At 46.5% G+C, this 27009-nt stretch overlaps 1 protein-coding gene across 1 annotated transcript; it reads left to right on the forward strand.

Annotated features, from left to right (window-relative positions):
• Positions 1-1703: 1703 nt before the first annotated feature.
• Positions 1704-24868, forward strand: PVALB (parvalbumin). The gene is made up of 5 exons (XM_044677475.1): positions 1704-1809; positions 5367-5451; positions 7205-7337; positions 9011-9120; positions 24643-24868. Exons 2-5 carry the CDS (start codon positions 5391-5393, stop codon positions 24669-24671), a joined length of 333 nt encoding a protein of 110 aa, XP_044533410.1. The 5' UTR covers positions 1704-1809; positions 5367-5390; the 3' UTR covers positions 24672-24868.
• The last annotated feature ends 2141 nt before the right edge of the window (positions 24869-27009 follow it).

Here is a 27009-nt window from a genome sequence, read left to right on the forward strand (position 1 = left end):
TGATTTTAAATGCTTCTCTCGTGAGAAAAACACTATCCACATCCAGAGAAAGAACAGTAGGAGCAGAAATACAGAAGAAAAACAACTGTTTGTTACATGAGTTGATGGGGATATATTGGGGATATAGACTCTTAAGTGATTACCCTAGAGAAAATATTAATAAGATGGAAATAGATCTTGATCAACGACATGTGTAAAAACCAGTGGAATTGCTCATTGGCTACAGGAGGGGGGGTGGGAAGAGGGGAGGGAAAGAACATGAGTCATGTAACCATGGAAAAATATTCTAAATTAAATGAATTTTTTCAAATTAAAAAATGCTTCTCTCTCTCTCTTCCCCCTTCCCTTTCCCTCTCCTTTCTCTCCCTCCCTTCTTTTCCCCTTCCTATTGCTTTCCCTAGAAAGACTGTATCATAGTACTGGAGGTACTTAATTTCAGGTCACTTGTGGAAGACAACGTTTGACTGACAAGATGGGTGTCTGGTTCACTGTAAATAGAGGGACAACAGAGAGGAGAGAGAGAGTTAGGACTAGTTACCAAGAGTTCATCAATAGGGCAATATCATGGCAGTCCAAGTATTTGCTGGTCACAGTTCCTCTTCACTACTTACTTGAGAGCATTCATCAGAACTCAGACCTTAGTCTTTTACTCTCTCCTTAAGAAAACATATGCATTTTCTGAGCTTCAGAAATCCCTTTTTTCTATGATTCCCCAATCTGTCTCCCTAGCCTTTTGCCAACACTGCTCTTGTATCTCCAACTAGTCTTAGAATATTAGAATTAGACTGTGAGGTTTTAGTCATCTCTTCTTGAACATCTCCCTCTCATATCACCCTCAACCTGAAGGCTTAACTACAATATTAATTCACTCCAGAGGGGGATGACTAAGATCTTGAGAAAATCTAGAAACCATGCCTATAGAAATTAGTTGAGGAGGTACCAGGTGACTCTATGGATTGAGAGCCAGGCTTAGAGACAGGAGGTTTGGGGGTCAAATCTGGCCTCAGACACATCCTAGCTGTGTGACCCTGGACAAGTCACTTAACCCCTATTGCCTAGTCCTTACTGCTCTTCTGCCTTGGAACCATTACACAGTATTATTCTAAGATGGAAAGTAAGAGTTTTTATGATTTAAAAAAGAAGAAGAAAGAAATTAGGTGAAGGGAACTGGTAGTATTTAGCCTGGAGAATAGAAAACTTAAGGAGGACAGGATCATTTTCTTTAAGTTTCTTAAGAGCTGTCCCATGGAAGAGATATTAGACTTTTTCTGCTTGACCTAAAAAATCAAAATCAGAACCAATGTATTCAGAATAAGAAAGAACTTCCTCAAATTGAAGCTTTCCAACAAGGGAATGAGCATGTGGGAGGCCCATCACTGGAAGTGTTCAAGCAGAAACAAGAGGGCCACTTTCATAAAGTAAATTTCCCGCTCAGGTAGGAGCTCAGACAAGATGACCAAGCTAGGGATTTGTGGCTCTTCCATCTATAAGATTCTAGGATTCTAGGTGGGCCTTCAGCTGGGCCTAAGGTTTAAGGTGCTGAAGGAAGGCAGATGCCAAGGATTATTAATAGGCCCTACTTGATCAGCCCAGAGAGGGTGAATGTGATACAGGCACCAGGCATCATGGCCCAAGAGTATCTGACACCAGTGGGGGAGGGCAAGAAGTGAGGGAGAACCACTTGCCCAAAATAGCTGGACCCCAGGAGCCTATATAGGAAGAGATCCTGCTCTGAGATTTAGCTTCCCTTGATCACCTCCTCTCTCTCACCCTCTCTGTGAGTCAGCTTGTGCCCCACCCCAATCAAAGGTGAGTGGAACAAACACCTGAGACTGGAGGAAGCTGTTGAAGAAGGGAGGGGGAGGATCCTGGAGGATGGGGACCCTGATGGGAGGATAAAGGAGTTTACCTGAATCTAGATGAAGAATGCAACGGCAGGGACTGCAGGCTCAACTAGCCTAGAGAAAAACATGGGAGAAAGTGGAGGTGAAAGAAACAGAAACAAGGCAGTGTGACCCAGTGGAAAGAAGGCAAGTTGGACATCAGGAAAACCTGGGGTCCAATTGGGGTTTTATCACTAACTTGTGAAGGAGCAGTGAGGTTGCTTCCTCACCTATAAAATGGGAAGGGGCTAGTGCCAGACTAGATGATTTCAACGGTTTCTTCTTGTTCTTGACTTCTATTGTTCTATAGCCAGCTCCAAGAGGTGCATGTGCAGTGGGGTGGCCCAGAGGATGTAGCTAGAGAAAAGGCATAAAACCCTAGAGAATGGCAAACTGGATGAAAAACAAGAGGAAAATATTGCTAAAGATAGAGGGATGAGTAGGGTCTTTTGGCTGCTGTGTATCTGTGATTTGTAGGCTAAAGTTGCCCAGAAGTTCCAGAAAGGCAGAAGTGGAGTCCAGTTGTCAGGGGCTAAAGAATACCTCTGACCTCGCCCAACTTTCTCTCTTCACCCCTTTCCCTAGATCCCCTAAAAACTCCCCAGGACTAACTCTTGGCCTCTAAATAAAGTTCATGGTTTTGTGGAATAAGAGCTAGTGTTTGACTCCAAGGATGAGAGTTATAGCCATGGCTATGCTGTTGACTTGTTGGAAAGGCTTGCACAAGCCACTTCATCTCTTGGGTCTCCGTTTCCCCCTCTATAAAGTAAGGGAGTTGGATGAGATAACCTCTGAGGTCCTCTTTTCCAGCCATGACATTCTTTGATTTTAAGTGTTGATAGGGGTAAACCTGTGTGGATAAGGAGGGGGCTAAGGAGGAATGGGGATGGGGTGGGGTAGGTGACCCCCACCACCCCACTCTCTTGGCTCAGATTCTCTGTGGATCCAAAGGAGGAGGGTGGAAGAAGGGACTAGAGGTGGTATTGGTAGCAGCAACGGCTGCAGAATTTGGGGGAAAGGCAGAATGCCAGGGGATATCAGGTCAAAAGCTTCAGCCTGTGCCCCATTCATGCCAGCTGGCTTAGTTGGTAGGGTCCAAAGGGGCTGACTCACCTCAAGCATGCCTGACAGGCAAGTTTACTAAAGTTCCCAGTTAAGGGCAGCTGTCCAGTGCCCCAACAGTGGCAGAGGGGAGGAGGCAGGGCCAGCAAGAGGGAGAAGCACAGGCAACTTGAGATCTCAGTCAACCAACCACCCTTTCTCCTCCCACCACCTCCTGGGTTTCCTTGGCCCTTCTCACCCACCACCCTTTATCTCCCAAGGATGACTTAGGGAAGGATGGTAGAATCATGGATATAAGGATGGAACAGATTTCAGAAGCCATCAAATTCATCTCCCTTTTTTCCCCTTCACTGTTTTACAGTGAAGGAAACTGAGACTCAAAGAATTCAATGACTTACTAGTCATAACTAGAAAGCGATCTGTGATGGAATTTGAATCCAGATCTCCCTGACTCCAAGCTTAGTACATTATCCATGGTGCTTCCTCAAAATATGCTAGAAGGTGTGAATTTCCCTTTTTGACCCTATTTTTCCCCGGAGGTTCAGCATTTAGAAAGCTGGTGGTGGAAACACCACCCAGAAAAGCCTTGAAGTCAAGAGAACTACGATAGGAGCTGGAATGAGCCCGAGATATCATCTATTTCTCAAATAAGGAAACTGAGGTCAGAGAAGGGTAATAACTTGCCTAAAGCAGGTCACAAAGAGTGTTGGTAGCAGAGCCAAGACTAGGACTGTCTTTTCCATAGGTTTGGGGAGGAAGGGCACGCAGTTCCCAGCACCCTGAGAAACAATTCAGTAAGGTCTGAAAACCTTCCCTCTTTGGACCCAGTGTCATTCCGTAGGCCAGTGGAAGAATGAGTCCAGGAACTGGGGGGAGTGCCTTCCACCAGCTTGAAAGGACAGCTCTTTTCCAGAGAGCACTGTATTCCCAACACGCACAGTGTGCAGAGAACCCCTGCCCACCCCTCCCGCACACAGCCTTCATTTGTCCTGTTTCACACCAGACTGGAGGAAGGACCCTGCCTGGCCAGAGGCTGGAGAAGTGGAGAGGATGCAGTTGAAGTGGGAAGCCTTAAGGCTGCTCACCTGCTACATATGCTCAGGGCCACTGATTTCACTTGCCTTCTACCTGGGAATTCTATGATGCCTTGAACTTTAGTTTTCTCTTCAATAAAAGGCTCGAAGTTTCCTTCTGTTCTAAACCCTATAGTTCGATCTTCTCTCTGAGCCTCCATTTTCTTCTTTGTAAAAAGGGATTTGTCTTAGATGACCTCTTAATACCCTGCCAGCTTTAAGTCCTTTACCAACCACCACCATCAGACTTGCTGTTGGCAAGAAAAGGGATGAGGGAGCCTTCTGGGTCCTAAGGAATTAATTAGAAGCAGAAATCTAGTGTTGAAAGGGACTTCAAAGGCCATCTAGTTCAACTACCTCATTCTGCAGATGAGAGGAACCTGAGGAAAGGTGAGTGACTTGTCCAAGGTCACATAGGAACCTTTAGAGGAGGCAGAATTCAAACTCAGGTCCTAAGACTCCAAATTCAGCAAGCTATGTATCCATTGGGGTCAGCAGGGAATGAAGAAACAGGCCCCTATGGTGGCTCTGTAGAAAGGAGTTGGGGGGTAGGGAGAGGGTTGGAGGTAATTCACTACCCCTGATTGCCTGAGCCAGGATCCTAAGACAGGAGGGGTAAAAAGTGGGGGCTCTTAAAAATACAAGGACAGACTAAAGAGAGCTACAAGACAGGGCAGAGGGTTGGTATCCTCATCTGCGTCCCTCCCCATCCCTCAGCAGCAGCAGTAAGTCTCATTTTGAGGTTGGGGTGGGGCGAGGGGCTTGGGACTGGCAGTTGAGGATGCCAAGTGGAATCCTGAGGTGGCTCCAGGCTGGGCAGAGCAGAGCTGGGCTGGGCAAAGGGCATGGGGCTGCACAGGGGTGTAGGTGCAGGATGGCGCCCTTTCCAGGATCCAGCTTGGGCTCCTGCCTTAACCTAGCCAGTGAGAGAGGGAATAGAAGGGAGTTGAGGGGAATGAGACTAATGCAGGATGGGAGGGGGGACTTGCTGCAGTCCAGGCGTCCTCTCTACCCACTGAGTCCAGGGACAAGGCGCCCTCGGGGGTGGGCAGGGTGGTCTGTACCAATCTGTTCAGAGCAGCACCATCTCTGTGCCCTTGACTGAGCTGTGTGTGGTGTGCCCGCCCGAACTCCCTCCAGCCCCCCAATGGAGCTGAGAGGGGCCAGAGTGCCCCCCCATCCCGCCTCGACGTCCTGGGGATGGGCCTCGGAGCGAGCCTGGCCCCGTGCCAGCCTCCCGCCCTAGCCCTCCCCGGCGCGCGGTCCCAGCGCAGCATTGCAGCGCTGGTCATATGAGCAGGAACGCTGAGGGAGGCACTTTTTAAGCTTTTCGTACTTGCTCGCCTAGCCCGCTCCGACCCACACCGGCAGCATGTCCATCACAGACTTGCTCAGCGGAGACGACATCAAGAAGGCAGTGGCGGCCTTTGCAGGTGAGCTGCTTCTTCCCCACCCCCCTCCCCATTCCACCCACTCCTCCCCACCGCCTTTCCCCCATGCCCCATCTCCTCCCCTTAGCAGCCCTCTGACCCAGCCCCAGCATCCCCGGCATCCTAGCCCACACATCCCGGAGACGGAGGGACCTAGGGCTCATGGCTGAGCGCTGTGGCACAGTCTGGTAAGGGGACTGGAGGGAGGAGGACAGTAGTCCCCGGGACAAGGAGGACCCAGGCATCCTCAGAGCGCGCTGGGCATCTCCATGGGTCCTGTCTACTGAGCTTCTCAGCCTCCGAACTTCCTCACAAGCTGGGGTAACTGAACCTCGGGTGCGTGTGCGTGTCTGTGTCTGTGCCTGTGCCTGTGCCGGTACTCATGCCCTAGTAAGTTCCCGGCTAGCTCGGCTAGGAGTCCAGGGCGACCCTCCTCCGGGGAAGGGTGGAGACCTGAAGGAGTAAGGGGTGCCGGGACCAACGCTAAACAATGGCCCCATCCCGGGAGGGATTCCGCTCAGACTCAGGAGTTAAGTGGTTGCTCCGAATTTTCATCCCCACTAAAGTTCCATGAAGGAGGCTGTGCGCCCAGCCAGAGACCCAAGCCCCTTCTCTTTTCTGGTGCCTGAAGGACTACTGTTCCCTCCATTTTTTCACTCTGCATCTCTTTCCTTCAGCTCAGCTCTCAGCCCAAATAGCCCTTCCTTTCCTGAGCTGGGCACCCTAAGTCTCCCAACTGTTCAGAAAAGTCCTTGGGGCTCCTGTCTGGCACCCCACCCCCAGGGCTGCCCGACATGGGCCACTAGCGAGGTGGTGACCTTCCCAAACTCACTGGAGCTCTGAGCTCAGCTAAGACCCGGACTGTTCAGGGCCATTCTCTCAGCAGCCAAAAAGAGGATGGAAAATGGGCTTTCTCTGCCTGACCCCATCTTTCTCTTTGCTGCCCCCCCCCAGGACAGAAGCTTCTGAACCTTGTCTCTCGTTCAGTTCTTCACCCATCCTCCCCCAATTTTCTCCCAGAACCGCCAAATCTTGTCTCTAATACCCTCCTAAATGTAGCCATTCAGGTGGTGAAGACCAAGTCCAGGTGGTGGGCACCTTAGCCCCCAAGTCCTGGGGAAACTGCTCTCCAGCCTTCTCCCGCCTAACTCCCACATCACAATGATTGTCACCATCCTGATTTCTCTGGAACCTCCTAAGGCAGCCCGGGATGGGGTGCTAAGCACCCCTGGCTCTCCCTTCTCAGCATGGTCTCCTAACCTCACCATGTGACCTTGAGAGAGCCGCTTGCCCTCTCTGTGTCTATTTTCCTCACTCCACCACAGGAGGAAAACTGAGAAGTCCTAGCTCCTTCCACCCCACCCCAAAAGAGGCCAGAATTCTGGTTCAGAGGACTTGGGTTCAAATCTTGCCCCTGCCACTGACCAGCTTGTGAAAGTCAGTTGGCTTGATTAGATGACCTCTAAGGTTCTTTTCAGTTCATTAGTTTCTGCTAATGGTCCTCTGATCTCATCAGCAGCCACTTTCTTTCTCCCCCGCCTCCCCGTATTTCACTGACCTGAGCCTGGGAGACCCAAACTGTCCAGGCCCCCTTTTAGTCAAGATTCCGAGCACCGTCCCCACCCCCAGCCTCCCCAGCCATGGAGGGCGCCCTTCAGAGAGCAGTACCCATTGCCCGGGCTAGGAGATGCTGCCTGCTGCAGAGCACCATATGTCTCCTGCCTTCCTCACTGATGAACTGCCCTGCTTCCTGCAGCTGCCGAATCCTTCAACCACAAGAAGTTCTTCGAGATGGTGGGCTTGAAGAAGAAGAGCAAACAGGATGTGGAGAAGGTGTTCCACATCCTAGACAAGGACAAGAGCGGCTTCATCGAGGAGGATGAGCTCAAGTGAGCCAGCCTGCCCCTCCCCCACCCCCAGGGAAGGGAGAGGAGGGGAGGGGGTGGGCTGCTTCCTGGCCCCAGCCTCCTCCATCTGCACTCTGAGGGAGCCAGACCTAATGGGCTGGGAGGCAATGATTCCTCTCCCTCTGCTCTCAGGGAATGATGGGGTCATTGCAAGAGGGCGGGACTAACTGGGCATTTAATATTTCTAATGGAATGGTGCTGTTCAATAATTAAACACTTCTGAGGGCTCTGTTCTTGCTCAGGGGAGGCAGAGAGGCAGGAGAGTCTCCCTTGAGTTCTGACTCAGTTTCACGGTCAATAGTACCCACCCTCTGCGTGTGCATAATAGCACCCCCTCTCCAAAGCTATCTAGATGACCTTGGACAAGTCACATATTTTTCTCTGAGCCTTAGTTTCCTCACCTATAAAACGAGGGGAGTCAAGCGAGGCCCCTTCAAGCTCTACACCCACGATCCCTTGGCCATGTTCGGGCCACCAGAGCCAGTTGAAGTAGACGAAGACTCAGAGGTTATCTGGTCTCATCCCTTCCTTTTCCTAATGGCATGTCACAGAGGATCACTCACAGAGGAGAACTGTCCTATGCAAGGTCACACAACTAGGAAGGAGAAGTGCTGGGAGGGGAGCCCGGGGCTCCTCACTCGCAGGTAGACTGGAGAGCAAGGCTATTTTGATGTTAAAAAAAAAACCAAGTGTCAAAAAGTGTTTCTACATGTAACTGAAAACTAAAACTATAGAGAGAGGATAATATAGAGAGCTCCAAGCTTCAGCCAATGATGTACTTTGAAACTTTGGGGGGGGGGGGTATGTCTTAATATTATTGGTTTCTTTTGTAATCCTATGTTCTCTTCTATGCACTAGGAAACATGATTGTGAGGTGGGTGGGGTTCGCCAACTGCCAAGGGGTCCAGCTTGCAAAAAGTTAGAGATCCTTGTTCTAGAACTAGAAGGGACTTTGGAGGTCAGCCAGTTAATTAGTCCATCCATCCCCACGCATTGATTAAGCACCTACTGTGTGCCAAGGACAGTGAAAGGTGATGAGGATTCATTCTACTGAAGGAAAAACGTACAAAGATAAATTAATATGGAATGTGCACAAAAAGTTGTCAAGTGATTTCAGGGAAAGTTGAGGCAACACTCCATGAGCAAGCCCCTCATCATTACTGGGAAGATCAGCTTCTTGAAGAAGCTGATACTCAAGCTGAGCCTTGGAGGCAGAAGCAAAGAGGGAAAAGCATTTGAGAAATAAGGGAATCGCATGCACAAAGGCAATGGGGTGGAATATGGGAAATAGCAAGGAGAACGGTTTGGCTGGAGTAGAGGATGTGAGGAGGAGCAATGGGTTGGCAGCCTAGAAAGAGAGACTGGAGCCAGCCCACATAGGGCTTTAAGTGCCAAATAGAGGAATTTGTACTTTTTTCCTAGAGACAATAGGCAATCTAGGAAGCTACCAAGTCTCTCATTTAGAGGAGAAACAAGTGAATGATCAGAAAAAGGAAATGACTTACCCAGGAAATTAACTGCAGGATCAGGACTACAGCACAGGTCCTCTTGAGTCCAAATCCCACATTCCTTCTACCACACCCCTCAATCTACCCGGTATTCTTAGGGCCAAGTCAATCTCAGCCTGACCCTTCTCTGCCTTCTTCTTGCTTTAGATTCATCCTGAAGGGCTTTACACCAGATGGCCGAGAACTGTCTGACAAGGAAACCAAGGCACTCCTATCTGCTGGAGATAAGGATGGTGATGGCAAAATTGGGGCTGAAGGTGGGTAGTGATGGAGGGGCTGGGCACCAAGCATACCGTGGGACTCCTTAAGTGTTGGGTACCCTTTTGGGGAAGGAGTGGAGAAATGGTAGATGGGTCCCTGAAATAGAATGCTAAGCCTAAAGGTCAGGTTTTCTTGTTGTCCAGATATCAGAGGAAGCAGAGATAACCTCTTCCCAAAGAAATAGTGGGATGCCATGAGGGAAAAAAGCATTGGGCACAAAGTCATATGACCTAGAACTAAGACCTGGGCCAACCTGCTAGCTCTGTGACCTTGGGCAAGTTACTTTCCCTCTCTGCCCTCAGTTTTCCTACGTGTAGCATAAAGGGACTGGGAGGCAGTTGGGTGGTTCAGTGGATAGAGTACCAGGCCTGGAATTGGGAGGTTCTGGGTTCAAGTCTGGTCTCAGACACTTTCCAGCTGTGTGACCCTGAGCAAGTCACTTAACTCCTTTGTCTTAGTCCTTGCCCTTCTATTTTAGAGTTGCTTCTATGACAGAAAGTAAGGACTTAAGGGGGTGGGGGAGATTGGACTATATGGCTTCTGAGGTCACATCTAGTCAAACCTCACAACAATTATATCAGGTAAGTCATGAATTATTAGCCATAGTTTGTGGATAAATAAATGGAGGATTACACTGGCTAAGTGACTTCCCATGGTCGCATGGCTACTAAGGATAACAGCACAGGAGCTCTTGAACCCATATCTCCTGACTCCCAATTCATTGCTTTTCCCCTTACACTGTTCTGCCTCTCTTCATTGTCCCTTTTTCTGGCTCTTCATTCTAACTGTTTCTATGGAAAGTCACTCTTTGCTTTGCTAGGAAATGGGAAATAAAACCTATCTTGGCTTTAGCATCCAGGCTTGGTTCTGGCCAATAATAACACCTCTCTGCTTCAGACTCCAGGGATATTCTTGCCCTCTTTCTCCAAATATCAGTTAAAGTAAAGAAGCATCAAGATTTACTCCCTGTAAAGAGGCTAGTACAGTGGTTAGAGCTCCAGGCCTAGAGACAGGAAGTCTTGGGTTCAAATTGGGCCTTAGATCTTTCCTATCTGTGTGACCTTGGGCAAGTCACTTAACCCCTATTGCCTTACAACTCCTTTGCCTTGGAATCAATATCTAGCACTGATTCTAAGATGGAACATGAGGGTTAGGGCAAGTCGCTTAACCTCTGTAGGTCTCAGTTTCCTCATCTGTCAAATGAGGAATCTGAACTTGATGATATCTAGGGTCCCTTCCAGGGTGAAATCTATGCTCCCAAGTAGAGGAACCAGTTCTAAAGGATAGCCTCAGTTTTGGTGTCCATTCTTCAATTATTTTGGTAATCAAGTTCCCTACACACTGGTCTAGGTCACCATAAAAACAGATCCAGTGCCAGCATCCCAGTTCCTCCTATGTCCTAAGCTCTATCCACATCATGCTTTCCACCTCCTTCATTGGCAATCCATTTGAGTTGCTCACAAGTACTGGAGAAGGCTGGAATGGTTGACCGGGCATGAGTGGTTTCTGTGTACTGCCTGAGAGAACACAGAACAAGTGCTCAATCCATGCCCCCCCCCTTTCCCTCTCTCTCTGTCCTATGCTTTGATACTAAAGACTCATTAATCATTTGGTGACCAGGGTGAAATTCTGCCTTCTGCAGCTGCTCAGGAGAATGAATCAGATATCCTGAGCAGAGAAGCTCAGAATGGTAGAGCTGGGAGGGACCTCAGAGAGCATGGGTCCAAGCCTCACATTTTTAGTTGGGGCAACGGAGATCCAGATGAAAAGAAATAATCTACCCAAAGTTACACAGCTAGAAAGTGGTAGCAGGAGGATTCAAATCCAGGTCTTTTGACTCCCAGTTAAGTCCCCTTGCAGATATAACCTGCCCTTGAGAGAAGTTCAGGAGATGGAGACATTTCCAGCTCCTCAAAGGGCCCTTGGACAAGTCATTGACTCTGTTTTGGCCTCAGTGTTCCCCTCTGTAAAATGAGAGGATTACTCCAAATGACCTCAAAATGATGGTTCTATGACCCTAACTCCATCTTCAACTTGTTTTCCTAGAGGTCGAAGGTTCCCTAGAAGACCCTGGGAACTAGAGAATATGCTTTAAATTAGGATAATATAAGGAAAAGAACACTGAACTTGGAATCAATACACCTGAGTTCAAATTCTGATCTTGCCTCTTGCTATTTATGTGCCTCTATGATCCGTGGCCAGCCAGTTAGCCACTCTGACTCGGTTTACTCATCTTTAAAATAAGGAGCTGGGCTCAATGGCTTCTAAGACACTTCTGGCTCTAAATCTATGGTCCTATAGTCCTAAATTACTTGATTTCTCTGAGCCTCGGTTTCCTCATATGTAAAATAAGGAGGCTGGATAAGATGGTTTTTGATGTTCCTCCTACTTCCTTGAGAGGAATGAGATTTCCTCTTTTTGTATGTGTGTCAGTACCCTTGAGAAATATCCCTCTTTTAGGACGCAGCTGAATAGTAAGTGGAGAGAGGCCTGACCTAGGAAACAGGAGGTCTTGAGTTCAGAGCCATACTCTCCTACTAATTGGTTCTGGGGCCCTGAGGTGAAGGAACATGAAGTGACCCTGAGGCCTCTTCAGCTTCCCCATCCAGAACTTCAGGGTTTTCAACTTAAATGGTCTCTGCAGCCCCATTCAGCTCCAACTTTGAGTAATTGTATAATTGATCTAGCAAGAATAAAGCTAGGCAAGCAGCAGACTAATTAGTTATTCCCCACTCCACCTCTCCCTAGCTAGGATTGTGACCTTGGGCAGGCGGTGCCCCTTCCTTTCTTCCATCTGCGTCCCCGTTTATCCATCAGGAGGAGGGGGCCAATCACGCTGGCCCCCAGAAGTTGTCTAAACCCCAAACTCTTCCGAATAATGCCTATAAATTAGGGACTCATCTCTAGTTTTTTTCGGGAAACCTTTTTCGGGAAACCAAAAATTATTTGTAGATGTGCCTTATCAGTGAATTCCCACAGCCTGTAGGTATTGGGCATGTAGGTATTCTGAGCCCTGCTTAGGCAAAGAAGGAACTGAGATAGAGAGAGGGAAGAGGCCCGCTGTGCCAGGAGGGGAAGGCTGGGCTGCAGTGGGGAAAAGTACTGGAATTGGAGATGAGAGAATCGGATTCAAATCTTGATTTTATTGATAACTCTCCTTGTGACCTTAGCCAAGTCTTCTGATCTCTGAGCCTAAGTTTTCTCATCTCTAAGGCAAGGAGACTGGATGGTCTCTTGCCTGGATGAGCTTTTAATATTCAGTGTTCTAAAGTCCCTCCCCTCCCTGCAACTCTGTTCTAAAGGTCCTTCCAGCTCTTCAACACATTCTGTGCTTTAAGATCCCTCCAAACTGTGGCATCCTATGTTTGAGAATCTTTCTAGCTCTGACAGATCTGTCCTAAGGTCCCTTTCAAGTTCAGAAATTCGATGTCCGAAGGTCCCTCCCAAATCACATTGTCTGTTCCCCTCCCAGCTCTGCCATCCCATTGGCCTTCTCTGTTCTCAGGTGCCTTCCATCTCTAACACTTTAGGATCTAAGGCTGGAATCACAGTACTCAGCCCAGGATTTTTAACCCCTAAACCCAGCAGCTCTCAAAACTTTCAGACCCATAGCGCCCTCCTCTGTTGGGTGGCTTCCTGCATATTTTTCACATGAGGGTCCAGAAGCTCATAACTGGACCAGCCTTTAGAAAACCTCTAGTCCCATGTGTATCTGGGCAAGCAAGCCCTCTCTCTTTATCATCCTTCCCAAGGACTCATTCAGCTTCTGCTTGAAGACCCCTAGGGAGGCCTGAGAACTGAGCTCTAGGCCTCACTCACCACATCTCTCAGAGATCTAGAAAAATCTCTTGACTAGGCCATTTCTAACGTCCTTCCCCACTCTATAAGGTGTTCATTGACACAATAATAAGAGCAATAACAACTAGCATTTATTCAGGGCCTCCTGAACATCAGGAACTATGCTAAGTAATTCACAATTATCTCATTTGATCTTCACAACACTCTGGAAGGCAGGTACTCTTAATGTCCCCATTTTACAGTTGAGGAAACTGAGACAAAGAGAGGTTAAGTGACTTGCCCAGGATCATACAGCTAGTAGGTATCGGAGGCTAGATTTGAACTTAAGTCTTCCTGACTCTTAACTAAGAACTATTGACTCTGCTACTTCACTGCCATAATAAGAGCTAAAATCATTTTAAGGACAGCTTTTGGGTAAGGGAATCTCTGAGGTTGAGAAAGGGGTAAGGAAGGAAATCCCTGTGACTGCCAGTAGTTGCTAAACCCTGGGGCTAGATGATAAAGAGCAAGAATGAGAATGCTTTCTGTGTATGTTACAAAATATAAAATGCTGCCATATTTATGGAATGAGGAGAAACAGAGGTAGACAGACAGACAGACAAAGAAGACAGACAGAGAGAGAATCAGAGACAGACAGACAGAGAACAAGAACATTTACATAGGATCCTAGATTTAGAACCAGAAGCAACCTCCGATATCATGTAGGCCAGGGCTTCTTAACTGGTTTTGTGTCCTGGCCCCCTTTGCCAGTCAGCCCGGTGAAACCTATAAACCCCTTTTCAGAATCACGCTTTTAAATTGAAAGAAATACTACATTTCAGTTGGAGGTCAGTGAAAGTAAAGATATCATTTCGTTCCCTTCCAAGCCTGTGAATCCCTCAAAATCTAGCCACAGACCCCTCACAGGTCAAGAACCCCCTGATCTAGTTAAAGCCTAGGACAGAGACTCAAGGAAAACTAGTGGTTTGTCTAAGGTCATACGGGTAACAACGAAAGAGGATTCCGATCCTCGTCCTTGGAATCTCAGCTGAGCCCTCTTTTCAAAGTACCCGGCTGCCTCTTCTTTTGTAGGCTCACAGTCACTCCGTGTCGTGGTCGGGGTCTGGAGTTCTTGTACCCATTTGACAGACAAGGGCATGGAGATGCAGCAAAGTCAAGGGATTCTCCAAGGTCACAGAGTTAAACCAGAACTGAGGCCAGAACTCAGATCCCCTGACTCCTTCATGCCTTCCACTGAGGCAGAGCCTAAATTCGAGAGTTATTAATGGATTAACAGCTCATTCATATTCCCAGGTGGACTTGCATTCAAGACATCCTGTTTCTGCACCAGAAAAGATATATAGCCAAGGGAGGAAAGGACGATGGTATTATATAACTAACCTATGGTTACCAAGAAACAGAAGTTAGGACAAATGAAGGCACGTTCTCTTTTTTTATTGCTCTCTCCTCCCTCCAAATAATTAAACCACTGAAATTATTTGCCTAGGGCACAAGGAGCCTGGACCATTAGAAGCCAGAGCTGGCAGTTGAGGATTAGTATTCCCATTATAATTATTTTGATCTGGCCGCTGTTTGGGTTCCTTGAATTCTCCTCTTTTGCTGCTCTGGAATACTCCTTAATTGTGATGATGATAAATGACATTTAAACATCACAAATCTACTCATCTTTAGCCTTGCAACCAGATTGGGAGGTGGGCTGTAGGAGTGTTACTGGCCCATTTTACTGATGAGAAAACTGAAGCTCAGAGAAGGACACTGACTTTCCCAGGATCACACAGCTAGAAAACAGTAGAGGTAGGACCAGAATCCAGATCACCGTCACTCCAGGAAGCACACTAACCACACACATAGACATATATTCGTGGATTTTGAATTGGAAGGAACCTCAGTGGCACTTAATCCAATCCCTTCATTTTGTAGATGAAAAAAAAAAAAAAGGTCATTTGAACCCAGATCCTCCTGGCTCCTATCCAGTGCTTCCAGCTACCATACCACAAAAAGGCAGAAGGAAAATTTCAAACCCATGTTCCCATCAGGGAGTTGTGGGAAAATAACTAGTTTTGTCCTAGGATTGTAGATTATGAGCTGGAAATATTTCAATCCAGCCCAACTCTCCCTCATTTTACAGATGAGGAAATTGAGACATGGGTACCTCACCAAGGCAACTAGTGTCAGAGGTGGGATTTGAACCCAGTCCCTCTGATTCTGGAGCCCATTCTCCTTCTTTGACAAGCTGTATAACCCTGGATAAAGCACTTTGCCTGAATCTCATTTTCTCTGTAGAATGAGGGATTTGGACCAGCTGATCTCTCAGGGACTTTCCAGCTCTAAATTTAATCAGTAGTTTCAAGCCCATGCCATCTCCTTATCCATGAGGAAACTGAGGCTTGGAGGACAAAGAGACTGATACCAGGGTCAGCCAACAAGGCATTATATTCATATATATATATATATATATATATATGGCATTTTATATGTATATATTTTATATGGCATTGTACATGTATGTATATATATGGGACTAGACCATACGGATATACATGTAGCATTATATTCTAATAATATATGTGACTAAACTATGCATATGGCATTCTATTCTAACAAAATCAATGCCCTACCATTTTGTAGAAGGGGGTAAAGAAAGGTGGTCTAGCCCTTCTGATCAGGAATTTACCAGCTGTGAGTCCCTCGCCAAGTCCCTGGCCTCAGTCTCCACATCTCTGAGGTCCAGACACTGGTCTGGAAAGCCTCTGGCTGGCCCAGCTCAGCATCCTTGATCCCAGGGTTCTCTGGCTCAGAGAAAGAGGTGAAAATGAGAGATGGGCACCTTCCCAACCTCTCCCTCAAATTCCCTTCTCCTTTGAAGTTCCAGGCCATCACTTTGAGCTAATCTGCCTGTCAATAGGGTCTAAATTTGTCAGATCTGCACAGTCTGCCTGCACGAGGACAGAGAGAATTAGGCTCATTTCAGTTTCCTGAGGGACAGAGAAGGACAGAGTCTTGTGATCCTCCTCCTCCTCCTCCTCCACCTCCTTCCTTCAGGGCCTTTATTGATTGGAAGAGGAAAATGCTCCAGGAAGGAGACAGCTCCAGGCTTTCTGCAACAACCAGCAGAGTGCCACCATGGTATAGTCTAGATGGTCAATTGTCTACTCAATTTCCCTAAAGGAAGGTTTGCCCTCAGCCTGTCATATTATAGACAAATGGCTCTATATATAATACTTGTCCTGTACACCTCAGCCAGGAGTGAGGAATTAATCCAGCTTCAGAGATAGGAAGCCCTGGGTTCAAATGTGTGTGATGCTGGGAAAGTCACCTAATTTCTCAGTATTCCTTGGCAACTCTCAAAGAGTTTCCATTGGGGCACCTAGGTTGCACAGTAGATAGAATGCCAGGTCTGGAGCTGGGAGACCGAGTTCATATCTGGTCTCAGACACTTCCTAGATGTGTGATCCTGGGCAAGTCACTTAACCCCCACTGCCTAGCCTTTGCTCTGCTGTCTTTTATTAGCAGGACAGAAAATAAGGATTTTTTTAAAGACTTCTAGTTGGGGGCAGCTGGGTAGCTCAGTGGAGTGAGAGTCAGGCCTAGAGACAGGAGGTGTTAGGTTCAAACCCGGCCTCAGCCACTTCCCAGCTGTGTGACCCTGGGCAAGTCACTTGACCCCCATTGCCCACCCTTACCACTCTTCCACCTATAAGACAATACACCGAAGTACAAGGGTTTAAAAAAAAAAAAAGAATTGCTTTAAAGACTTCTAGTTGCAGAAAAGGTGTTTCTGCTACCAGGGAATCAGAGGACCAAAACAACAATAATAACACCATGTACTCTATATTATAATAAAATAGGAGACAGTGCTATTATTATACTGGCGAATTACATTATGATATTGTGTGCCAAACAATGTCTTTAACATTCCCATTGGCTGACAAAACCCTTACCTTCCATCTGAGAATCAGTATTGTGTAATAGTTTCAAGGCAGAAGAATGGTAAAAGCAATGGAGGTTAAGTGACTTGCCCAAGGTCACACAGCTAGGGAGTGTCTGAGGCCAGGTTTGAACCCAGGACCTCCTGTCTCTAGGTCTGACTCTCCATCCACTGAGCCACCCAGCTGCACTCCCCCACCACTCTACTGGCCTTTATAAACATTTTCCCAATAGAGAATGGGCAGAATATTGATCTGGATTAGAATCCAGGTCCTGCCATGTGCTCCCTGTGTGGTATCCCAGTATCCCCAGGCTTCTGTTTCCTTACCTATAAAGTGAAAGGGCTCTGCCTGACCTCCAGAATGGACCAGTGATCCATCCCGACCATAACCTAGGAGGCAGAGAGATTCAGATCTATGGTTTCCGTCAGGCAGAGAACAAACAATAAGGAAATTCCCTCTAGGGATACAATTTGGTAATTCACCTGTAACTTATAGTATTGCCTGAGGGTGAATTTCTTTTTCCATTTTATCTTTACAACATCCCTAGGAAATAGATGCTATTCTTATCCCCATTTTCTTTTCTTTTTTTTTTTTTTCTTAAACCCTCACCTTCCATCTTAGAATCAATACTATATATTGGTTCCAAGACAGAAGGAGCAGTCAGGGCTAGGCAATGGGGGTTCAGGGACTTGCCCAGGGTCACCCAGCTAGGAAGTGTCTGAGGCCAGATTGGAACCCAGGACCTCCCATCTGTAGGACTGAGCCAGCCAGCTGCCTCCTCTCCCCATTTTCAGATGAGGTGAAAGTTAAGCAACTTACTCAGGTATCCAAAAGAAGAATTCAACCCAGGTCTTCCGAGCTCTGAAGAAAGAGCCCCTCCTGTTTAGGCTTCTCTGACTCCCCTGAGAGACAAACAGGAAAAGCTTTATTAGCCTCTTCTGTGTGACCAGGCAAGTCACTTCCACTTTCTGGGCCCCCAGAGTCCCTCTCGATTTCTGGGTTTAATCATGGCGGCTCGTTCATTAAGATCCCCAAGTGTTTTCCTCAGAGGGATGCACAAAAGCAAGAGGCATGTCTCTCACTGGACCAAGAAGCGAGGCTCCAAAATTCAAGCGATTTGCTCAGGGTCACACAAGCCGAGATGTCATTCCAAGGCCACTCGTTAGCTTTTTCCACCAGGGACCAGCATGTACATGACATCGTAGGCTTTCAAAGGCTTATCAGAGGAGCTTGCTTGGTCCCTATCCAACTCCAAGAGGTGGGGACTGCAGGCATGACTCTCTGTGCCCTATTTTACAAACAAGTTCAGAGGGATGGGGCCCAGGCCTCCCGCTCTATTATTATGGAGAGAGCTCCAGGCCTAGAGGCAGAAAGTCTTGAGGTCAAACACCGCCTCAGACCATCGCTAGCCCTATGATCCTGGGCAAGTCACTTCACCTGTGAGCCTCAGTTTCCTCTTCTGTTAATGCGCTAGAGAAGAAGGTAACAAACCACTCCAGTATCTCCACCAATAAAACTCCCAGTGGGGTCCCAAAGAGTCCAACAGGGCTGAAAAACAACTAAAAACTCACAACTGTAAGTGTGGCCTAAAGCCCAGGTTTTCTGAATCCAGCATTGAGGCTTTCTCCAGCCTCTATCAATCTAGCAATCGGTCAACAAGTGTTTATTAAGGGAATCGGGTCCTCCTGTGTTGTCAGGGCTGAACACACTTACTGGTGCACAGTAGGCCAGTTTGTTGGCTCGCCACTCTGTGCCAGGCACTCGGTATACAAAGACAACTGTGAAACAGTGCCTCCCCTCAAGCAGCGTTACAAAGATTCTCATTTGATTTCAATTGGAAGGAACCTTAAAGACCAACCCCCTCATTTTACAGATGAGGAAACTGAAGTTAAATGACTTCCCCAGTATCACACAGTCTTTTTGCCTCCAAGTACAGCAATATATCTAATATTTTATCTAATATATCTAACAATAAAATAGCTAATATTTAATATGTATCAATATTTATTTATTATTTAATAATATTTCATTTCATTTATTTTATTTTAATGATATTTAATATTTTGTTTTAATCATATTTAATAATTTTTATTTAGTGTCTAATATTTAATATTTATTATTTAATAATAAAATAGCTAATATTTTATCTATCTGATAATAATAATATCTAATATTTAATATGAAATATCTAATATTTTATATATCTAATAATAAATCTACTATTTAATAATGAAAACTATTATTTTATCTATCCAATAATAATAAATCTAATATTTAATAATGAAACCTCTAATATTTTATCTATCTAATGATAAGATATCTAATATTTAATAATGAAGTGTCTAATATTTTATCTGTCTAATAATAATAAGATATCTAATATCTAATAATCCAGTAAAATATCTAATAAATAAATACAAAGCATTTGGGGGAACAAGGCACTAGTAGCAGGATATGGTCTTTGAGCTGAATCTTGAATGAAACTAAGGGGCAGAAGTGACGAGGGAGGAGAGCATTCTTAACCTGGGGGACACTCCAGAGGCAGAAAATGGCAGGTTGTATATGAGAAACATCAGGAAGGACAGTTTGGCTGAACCATGGAAAGGGGAGTAATGGTACTGGAGGCTGGAAATGAAGGTTGTGGCCAGGTTGGGCATGGGTCTAAATGCCAAACTGAGGAGGCTTTTTTGATCCCAGAGGTAAAAAGGAGTGACTCATGTTTATTGTGTGAAGAGGAAGGTGTGACATAGTCAAGCCTCCCTACTAGCTCCATTTGGGGTATCTTGAGATTGATCCACCATCTACCAGGATCCTACTTTCCTTTGACATCAGCCTTGTCTGTATGTAGCAAATACTCTATTCACTGTAGCCCACTTCCTTGCAAAAAGGATAGACTCTATTGGCCAGCAGCTTATTGTCTATTTCCAGATAGGAAAAATGATTGGGTAATTTCCTTTGAGAAATTCTTCAATTCCCCCAAAATGCCGAGCCAGCTCCAGCTAGAGACTGATGGTTAGTAGAGCATTACTGACCCAGAGGGTTCTCTCCAGTGATGTGCCACAAGACTCTTGCCTTGGTCAATAGATGGCACAAAACTTGATGGAATCATTTATGTTAGAGAACATGCTCTGAATCCAGAAGGATTTCAATGGGCTGGGATCATGGAATGAATCTAAAACAAGGCCATTTAAAAGAGATAAATGTAAAGTCATATGCTTAGGTCCAAAAAAAAATTTCTATCAGGGAGACATGACTGTGTGGAAACCCAGTCTGGGAGGGGAGGCGGGAAGCTGAGTGAACTACAACTTCAGTGTAAGTCAGGCATAGGGAAGCCCCCCAAAAAATGCTAATTCCTTTTAGGTTGTACTAGCAGAAACTTAGCACTAGAAGCATGGAAGTGAGGGTCTCCCTGTCCTCTACCCTGCCCAGACAATTTCTAGAATATTGTGATCAGCTCAGGACACCACATTCTAGAAGCAGCATTGAGGAACTCAAGTATTTCCAGAAGGAGATGAATGGACCCGTATCTCATGGGGGTGGGGGGGGGTGGTAAATGACCTGGGGGATGGGAGGGAGTGTTTTTCCTGGAAATAAGAAGATTTGGGGAAGACATGGTCACTGTAGCCTTACCTTCCACCCACTTGATCTCATTCTCTTGAGACCCCATGATGACAAAACCCCCAATTCTACTATAGTACTAAAGACGCCCCTCAGGGACTATCCATTTCAAAGCAATCATAATACTATCTTCTTATGGTCATCCATATCTTTAGTGCTGAAGACAGTGCCTTGCACATAACTGGAGCTTTGCTTCAATTTGGCAAGTAGGCCTCTGTGTGTAGTCCATTATGCTAGGTCCCAGCATTCAGAGAGAGGGATTTGATCCAGACCCCAATAACGATCACACAAAGGCATCTACAAATATTGTTGCAACCAGCACAGGGCACGTAGGTTCCGAACCTGCCAGGAGGCCACAGACACTCAGTATGGAATGGAGGAGGGGGAGAAAGAACACACAAAGCCAAAGATAGGTTTGGGGAAAAGCCTTACAGCCTCCTCATTTGGGGGGCTTCCAGCTTCAGCTTTTCTTTGCAAGTCAACCCATCATCTTACGTTGGTGCTAAGCATTGCCGTGGTTCACATCAAGGTGACAAGCCCTTTTCTAACAAAGATTAGTCAATCCTTTAGAATCAGGGTGTCTCGTGATCCTAGAAATATGGATTAGGGGAGAGACATGATTCTCAGAAACTGTGTCATTATACGAGCCTTGCTGAGCTCCAAGAAAAATGTCGTATTTCTAGTGTCCCTTCCCTGCTAGAAAGGCTGTGGGAGAAGTTGATTTTGAGGCTACTTGCAATGTAGGATGAGGAGAGCTGGAGAGGACCCCTTTCAAGAAAGCCAAATTAAGCCTGCTTCTGCCTCATGAATTTAGCATTGACCCCCGAATTAATTCTTTTATGGAAGGTTTCAGTACTGATTAACCCTGTGAATTCCCAAAAGGGTCATGACAAGAACATTGCCTTTGCTACAAGATCTTGCTTTAACTTGACCGTTGCCATAAGGAGCAGCTTTGACTACATTTTTAATCTCAGGGTTGGTACGTGCTGATCTCCCCTTCAAAATACATTCTAGAAGTTGGTTGAATTTGATTTATAGGACTCTAAAATGGGGAGCTTCTAGACTTCTGAAGCCATCCAGACCAAACCCTTCATTTTTCAGTTGAAGAAAGTGTGACCTAGGGAGGTGAAGTGAGGTCCCGCAGATGGCAAGAATGCCATCTGAGATTTGGGTCAAGGACCTCAAACTGGACCATCAGTGACTTCCACTGTACCACACTCTTTAAGCATTTATTAAGCACTTACTATATACCAGGCATCAGGCTAAGTAAACTATCCCTGCCCTTAAAGAAGTTATATCTACTAAAGAAAAAAATATGGTTAGATGTCACAGAATAGATTAGGCATGTGCTATAGAGGACCCTAGGATCCCTTCCATCATTAGATGATTTTTTTCTAACACTTACTTTCTGTCTTAGTAACAATTCTAAGACAGAAGGACAAGGGTTAGGCATACATGGTTAAGTGACTTGCCCAGGGTCACACATCTGGAAAGTATCTAAGGTCAGATTTGAACCCAGGTCCTCCCAACTCCAGACCTGTCTCTCTATCCACTGTGCCACCTAGCTGCCCCTCTTCCATCATTCTCAAAGGGAGTGCTGAACTTCCAAATGAAATGTTATGGGATGGGGGAATGTATATCGCCAGTGGTGATGGCAGACAACAATGGCTTTCTGGAGGACGTAGCATTTGCGCAGTTTTCAAGCACAAGTAGCAATTGGACAGAAGAAGAGGAGGTAAGAAGGTGGAGAGGAGACAGTGAGCACTTCAAGCTGTGTAATGTAGTGGGGAGAGAATAGAAGATCTTAAGAGTTTAGACCTTCGAGAGACTCCAGAGACTAACTCAATGATTGACTTCTCCAGATAAGGACACTGATGTTCAGAGGGCAGTCATGGGATTATAGTGGCTAGGATCCGAGATGGAGAGCTGGAAAAGATGCCCCCTTCCTGGGCCATCTAACCCCAATACTTCATTTTACATTTGAGGAAATTGAGGCCCATACAGAGAATGGTGATTTACCCACTCTCATATACGATCATTGACTTAGAGATGAAAAAGTCCTCAGGACCCTTCTAGTCCAACCTCCTCATTTTAAGGATGAGGAAACTTAAGTTCAACTTGCCCAAAGTAATGGCCCCAACATGCACACAGCTCCCTAAAGGGACTGAATGATATTGCCATGGGGGACAAATGTAAAAGGGAAGAGATCTAAGAAGAGAAACTCACCCTAAGGGGTCAAGAAAAAGACTCAGAGCCAATGAAGGTGACAGGAGGAGGAATTAGAGAGAGAACTATAAAGTATGACATCTCTGAACCAAGAGAGGAGACTCTCCAGAAAGTGGGGGGATGAAGGGAGCCAACAATGTCCAGTGCTGCTTAGGGGTGAAGAAGGATGAGGGCTCTGTTTTTAAGGCCACTGGATTTGGCAACTGGCAAGTTATTGGTGATCTTAGAGAGAGCAGACCTGGGTGAGGACGAGGACAAAAGTACGGCAGAAAGAATATTGGCTCTGGAGTCAGACAGCCTGGGTTTGAATCTTCCCTATCCCTTTTTTGCTGCTCGTGTGACCTTGGCTCTCTAGTTTACAGTGTTCTCATCTATAAAAAATGAAAACGGGGACTCAAAGGGCCCCTCCAGCTGGAAGTCTACAATCCTATGATCCCTCCTGCCCCTCTCCCTCAGCCTCAGGCTTGAAATGACTTTGAGACTTGGGAAGAAAGGGACACTCAGGGAAAATAGAGTCGGCAATAAGATTTCATTAATCTCTGCATTAATTGGATGCTAGTAGGTGCCCGGCCTGTGCCAGGCACTGTGAAGAATGCAAAGAAATATAGGTCCAGTCTCTGCCCTCTGGGAATTTACAATCTGATTAGGGAGTCATGAAGCAAACATAAGAAGAGTCCAATAGCAAGTTAAGAGTTAAGGAGCCAGGCAAGATGACAGCTTCAGAGACATCGTGATGCGGCAGATGTCTGCTACGTGCCGAGCGAGTGGGACAAGCGGTCATTGCCATGCACTGAGAGGAGAGAGAGGTCACGAGGTACAGAATGGCCAGGGAGAGCGGCTTGAGAGGGGCAGGACCTTGGAGCTGTTGAAGGGCAAAAGAGAGCTCAGCTTTCATCAGAATCAAACTTCTCATTTTGCAAATGGGGAAACTGATTCCAAAGACGTCAAGCAACTTGCCCAAAGTCATTCAGTGTTATATGACCCAAAGCCAGGTCTCCTGTCCCAAGCCAATGAACACAGAATTTTAGAAAAAGCCCATATAGACCATCGAGTCCAACCCTTTCATTTATAGATTTCATTGATTGATTTATAGATTATAGAGGACAAAATGGCAGCCCAGATTGATGAACCAACCTGCCAAAGGTCACATAGATTGTAAGCAGCAGAGCTAGCATTTGTTCAAGGCATCATAGACACATAGATTTAGAACTGGAAGAGGCCATAGTCCAATCCTCTCATTTTACACAGAAGGAAACTGAGGCTGGGGAGAAGTGGTATGCCTGAGATCACACAGGTCAAGATTTGTCAGAGATCATTGATGTAGGGGACAGATAGGTGATTCAGTATACAGGGAGCCAGGCCCAGAGACAGGAGGTCCTGGGTTCAAATCTGACCTCAAACCCTTCCTAGCTGTGTGACCCTGGGCAAGTCATTTAACCTCCATTGCCCAGCCCTTACCATTCTTCTGCCTTGGAACCAATACATAGTATTGATTGTAAGATGGATGATAAAGGTTTAAAGAAGAAGAAGAGAGTCAGACCTCAGAGATCCATTAGTCCAGCCCCTTCAAAACCTAGTCTCAGAAAGGTTATTTACCTAAGGTCACACAGGAACTCAGTGGTAGAGCTAGGATTCGAACTCAGTTCCTCTGACTCCCAACCCAGTGCTCGTCTCTCTACATGTCACTATTTCAATTCCTGAGCTAGATCCTGAGATTGAAATTATATCTGAGGGTCCCTCCTGTTAATGGGGTAATTCTGTATACTACACTCCCCACCAATTTATTTGAGCAGCAAGGCCCCCTGGCCCCCGGGACGGGTCCAGGTCTGCCCCTGGGATTGTGAGCAGCAGCATGCAGGTACCGGGTGCATCCCGAAGGCCCCTGGGATTCATCTCCCCCTGGTCTCTCCTTTGCCCCCTCCCCATTGACTTTGTTGCTTCTTGCAGAATTCACAACTATGGTGGCTGAATCATAAACGGCTCTGACCACCCCAGGCCCTCCGACTGCCCCTGAACGACCGGATTCCAGTCGCCTCCTGCCGACCTCCTTGGTTTCTCTCCTTTTTATTTATGCTATTTTTTACTCCAACTGTTCCCTTCAGCCCTGTAACTCTGTCACTACTCTGGAAAACGCTGGTAGAAACAATAAAGGTCAAACCCACCTGACTCTTGATACTCTGAGCAGCCGACCCTCTTTTGCTCGCCATACACAGGGTTGGGTCTGGGCTTGGAAAGGGAAGTATTTGGGGGCAAGAGTGGGACCGGATGGTGAGGAGCGGCCTGGAAAGGGCAAGACTCGCGGTCAAAACTCGGGCTTTGCAAGATCCCAGGCGTCCTGGCTTATTCGGCCCTCACAACGCCGCTGGAAGGCAGGTAGCATAAATGGGCTGTCCCCATCTTACAGGTGAGTAACTTGAGGCCAAAAAAGGGGAAGTGACTTCTCAAGGACTCCGAATGTAGAAGTGTCAAAGTCCAAGTCTTCTCTCTTAGAAGATGTTCATCTGGAAGGACCTTTAGAGATCATCAAAGATGGGAAAGAGCTGTTTGGAATCAAAAGGCATTGCGTGTGCAGATGCTCTCTTGGCCCCTTACTACCCACGTGTCTCTCAGCCACTTCCTTCACCTCCCTGGCCCTCAGTCTACTCATTTGTAAAACTAAAAGATCAGCCTCGATGACCCTTTGACTGTCTTCCAGTTCAAAATCTTCGATCCTATGAAAGCGACAAATTCTCTGGGTCTCGGTCTTCTTATCTGTGAAGTGAAAGAGTTGGCGTAGATGGCCTCCAAGGACCCTTCCTGCTCAACATCTGCCATCTTAAAGAATATCAGAGCTGGAAGTGACCTTAGAGTTCATCTCAGTTATAACTCCATTTACAAAGAAGTAAACTGAGGCTCAGGAGGGCTTTCCCCCTTGTGACTTGTCTGTGTTCACAGAAATGGTCCCTGTCCAAATTCAGCACTTTCCCCATTTCCCATTTTCAGGGCAATGCAGTATTGTTTTCCTCCTCATTTTTCAGATAAGGTAACCAAGGCACAGAGAAATTCAACTACTTGTCTGGGGTCACACAGCTTAGTAAGAGCAGAAGAGAAGCTTTGCATTGCTATACATTTAGACCCAACCCACCACACTTCTTGGGACACATTCCAGGATGTGTTTGAGAATATGCTTTAGTATTAATGGATTATCTGACTTATCTGTTCTTTTTTTAAAACCTTTACCTTCTAGGGGCAGCTAGGTGGCTCAGTGGATTGAAAGCCAGGCCTGGAAAGAGGAGGTCCTGGGTTCAAATGTGGTCTCACAGACTTCCTAGCTGTGTGACCGTGGGCAAGTCTCTTAACCCCAATCACCCAGCCCTTACCTCTCTTCTGCCTTGGAATCAATACTTAGTACCAGTTCTAAGACAGATGAGTGTCAAGGACTAGGCAATAAAAGTTAAGTGACTTACCCAGGGTCACACAGCTAGGATGTGTCTGAGGTCACTGTTGAACCCAGCTCTCATCTGTTCTTAATGAAGCGTTGTTGTTATTGCTGCTGCTGCTGCTGCTGCTGTTGTTGCTGTTGCTGCTGCAGCAGCATTGGCTCCAAAGCAGAAGAGTGGTAAGGACTAGCCAATGGAGGTTAAATTACTTGCCCAGGGTCACACAGCTAGGAAGTATCTGAAGCCAGATTTGAACTCAGGATCTCCCATCCACCAAGTCACCTATCTTCCGCCTCCCCCTTCCCCCTAGCTGTGTTTCTTGACTGGGCACCTCAGCACTGTAAAAGAGGCAAGAGAACAGTCCTTTCCCTCAAGGCACCTATACTCAACGTGGGGCAAAGAGAATCAAATGAGAAATTTCAAGACTTAGAAATTGCCCTGACTCACAAAGAAGCATTGATGTTCCCTGCTGCCACCACACTGGCCAGGAGAATCAAGATCCCCTGACTTCTGAAATGGGGAAACACGAACAAAGATCTCCAAGGAGTGACCTTGCACTACAAAGCCATCATCCCCCCACACACATTAGGTATTTTCTGTTCCCAAGACCTCAGGCTGCGTGTGGTACAGCCTGCCACGTCCGACTTCCCCAGGGACACGAGCGGCTCAGACACTGTCAAAATAGAGGGAAATGAGACTAAACCTGGAGCCAGCCTTCACCCAGCTCTCCTGCTCGCCCCCATGTCGAGAGTCTCTGAAGCCACAGTATAGGGGACGGTCGAATGAATGCCAGCCCAGACACTTTGATACTCTCTGTTTGAATCTGCTGCAGGCAGTCTCAGAGCAGGCAAAAAGCAGGTTCTTTTAATAGAGCTTTGGTTGCTACTTTCTTGCC

Source organism: Gracilinanus agilis, chromosome 5, assembly GCF_016433145.1.
Source record: "Gracilinanus agilis isolate LMUSP501 chromosome 5, AgileGrace, whole genome shotgun sequence".
NCBI lineage: Eukaryota > Metazoa > Chordata > Mammalia > Didelphimorphia > Didelphidae > Gracilinanus > Gracilinanus agilis.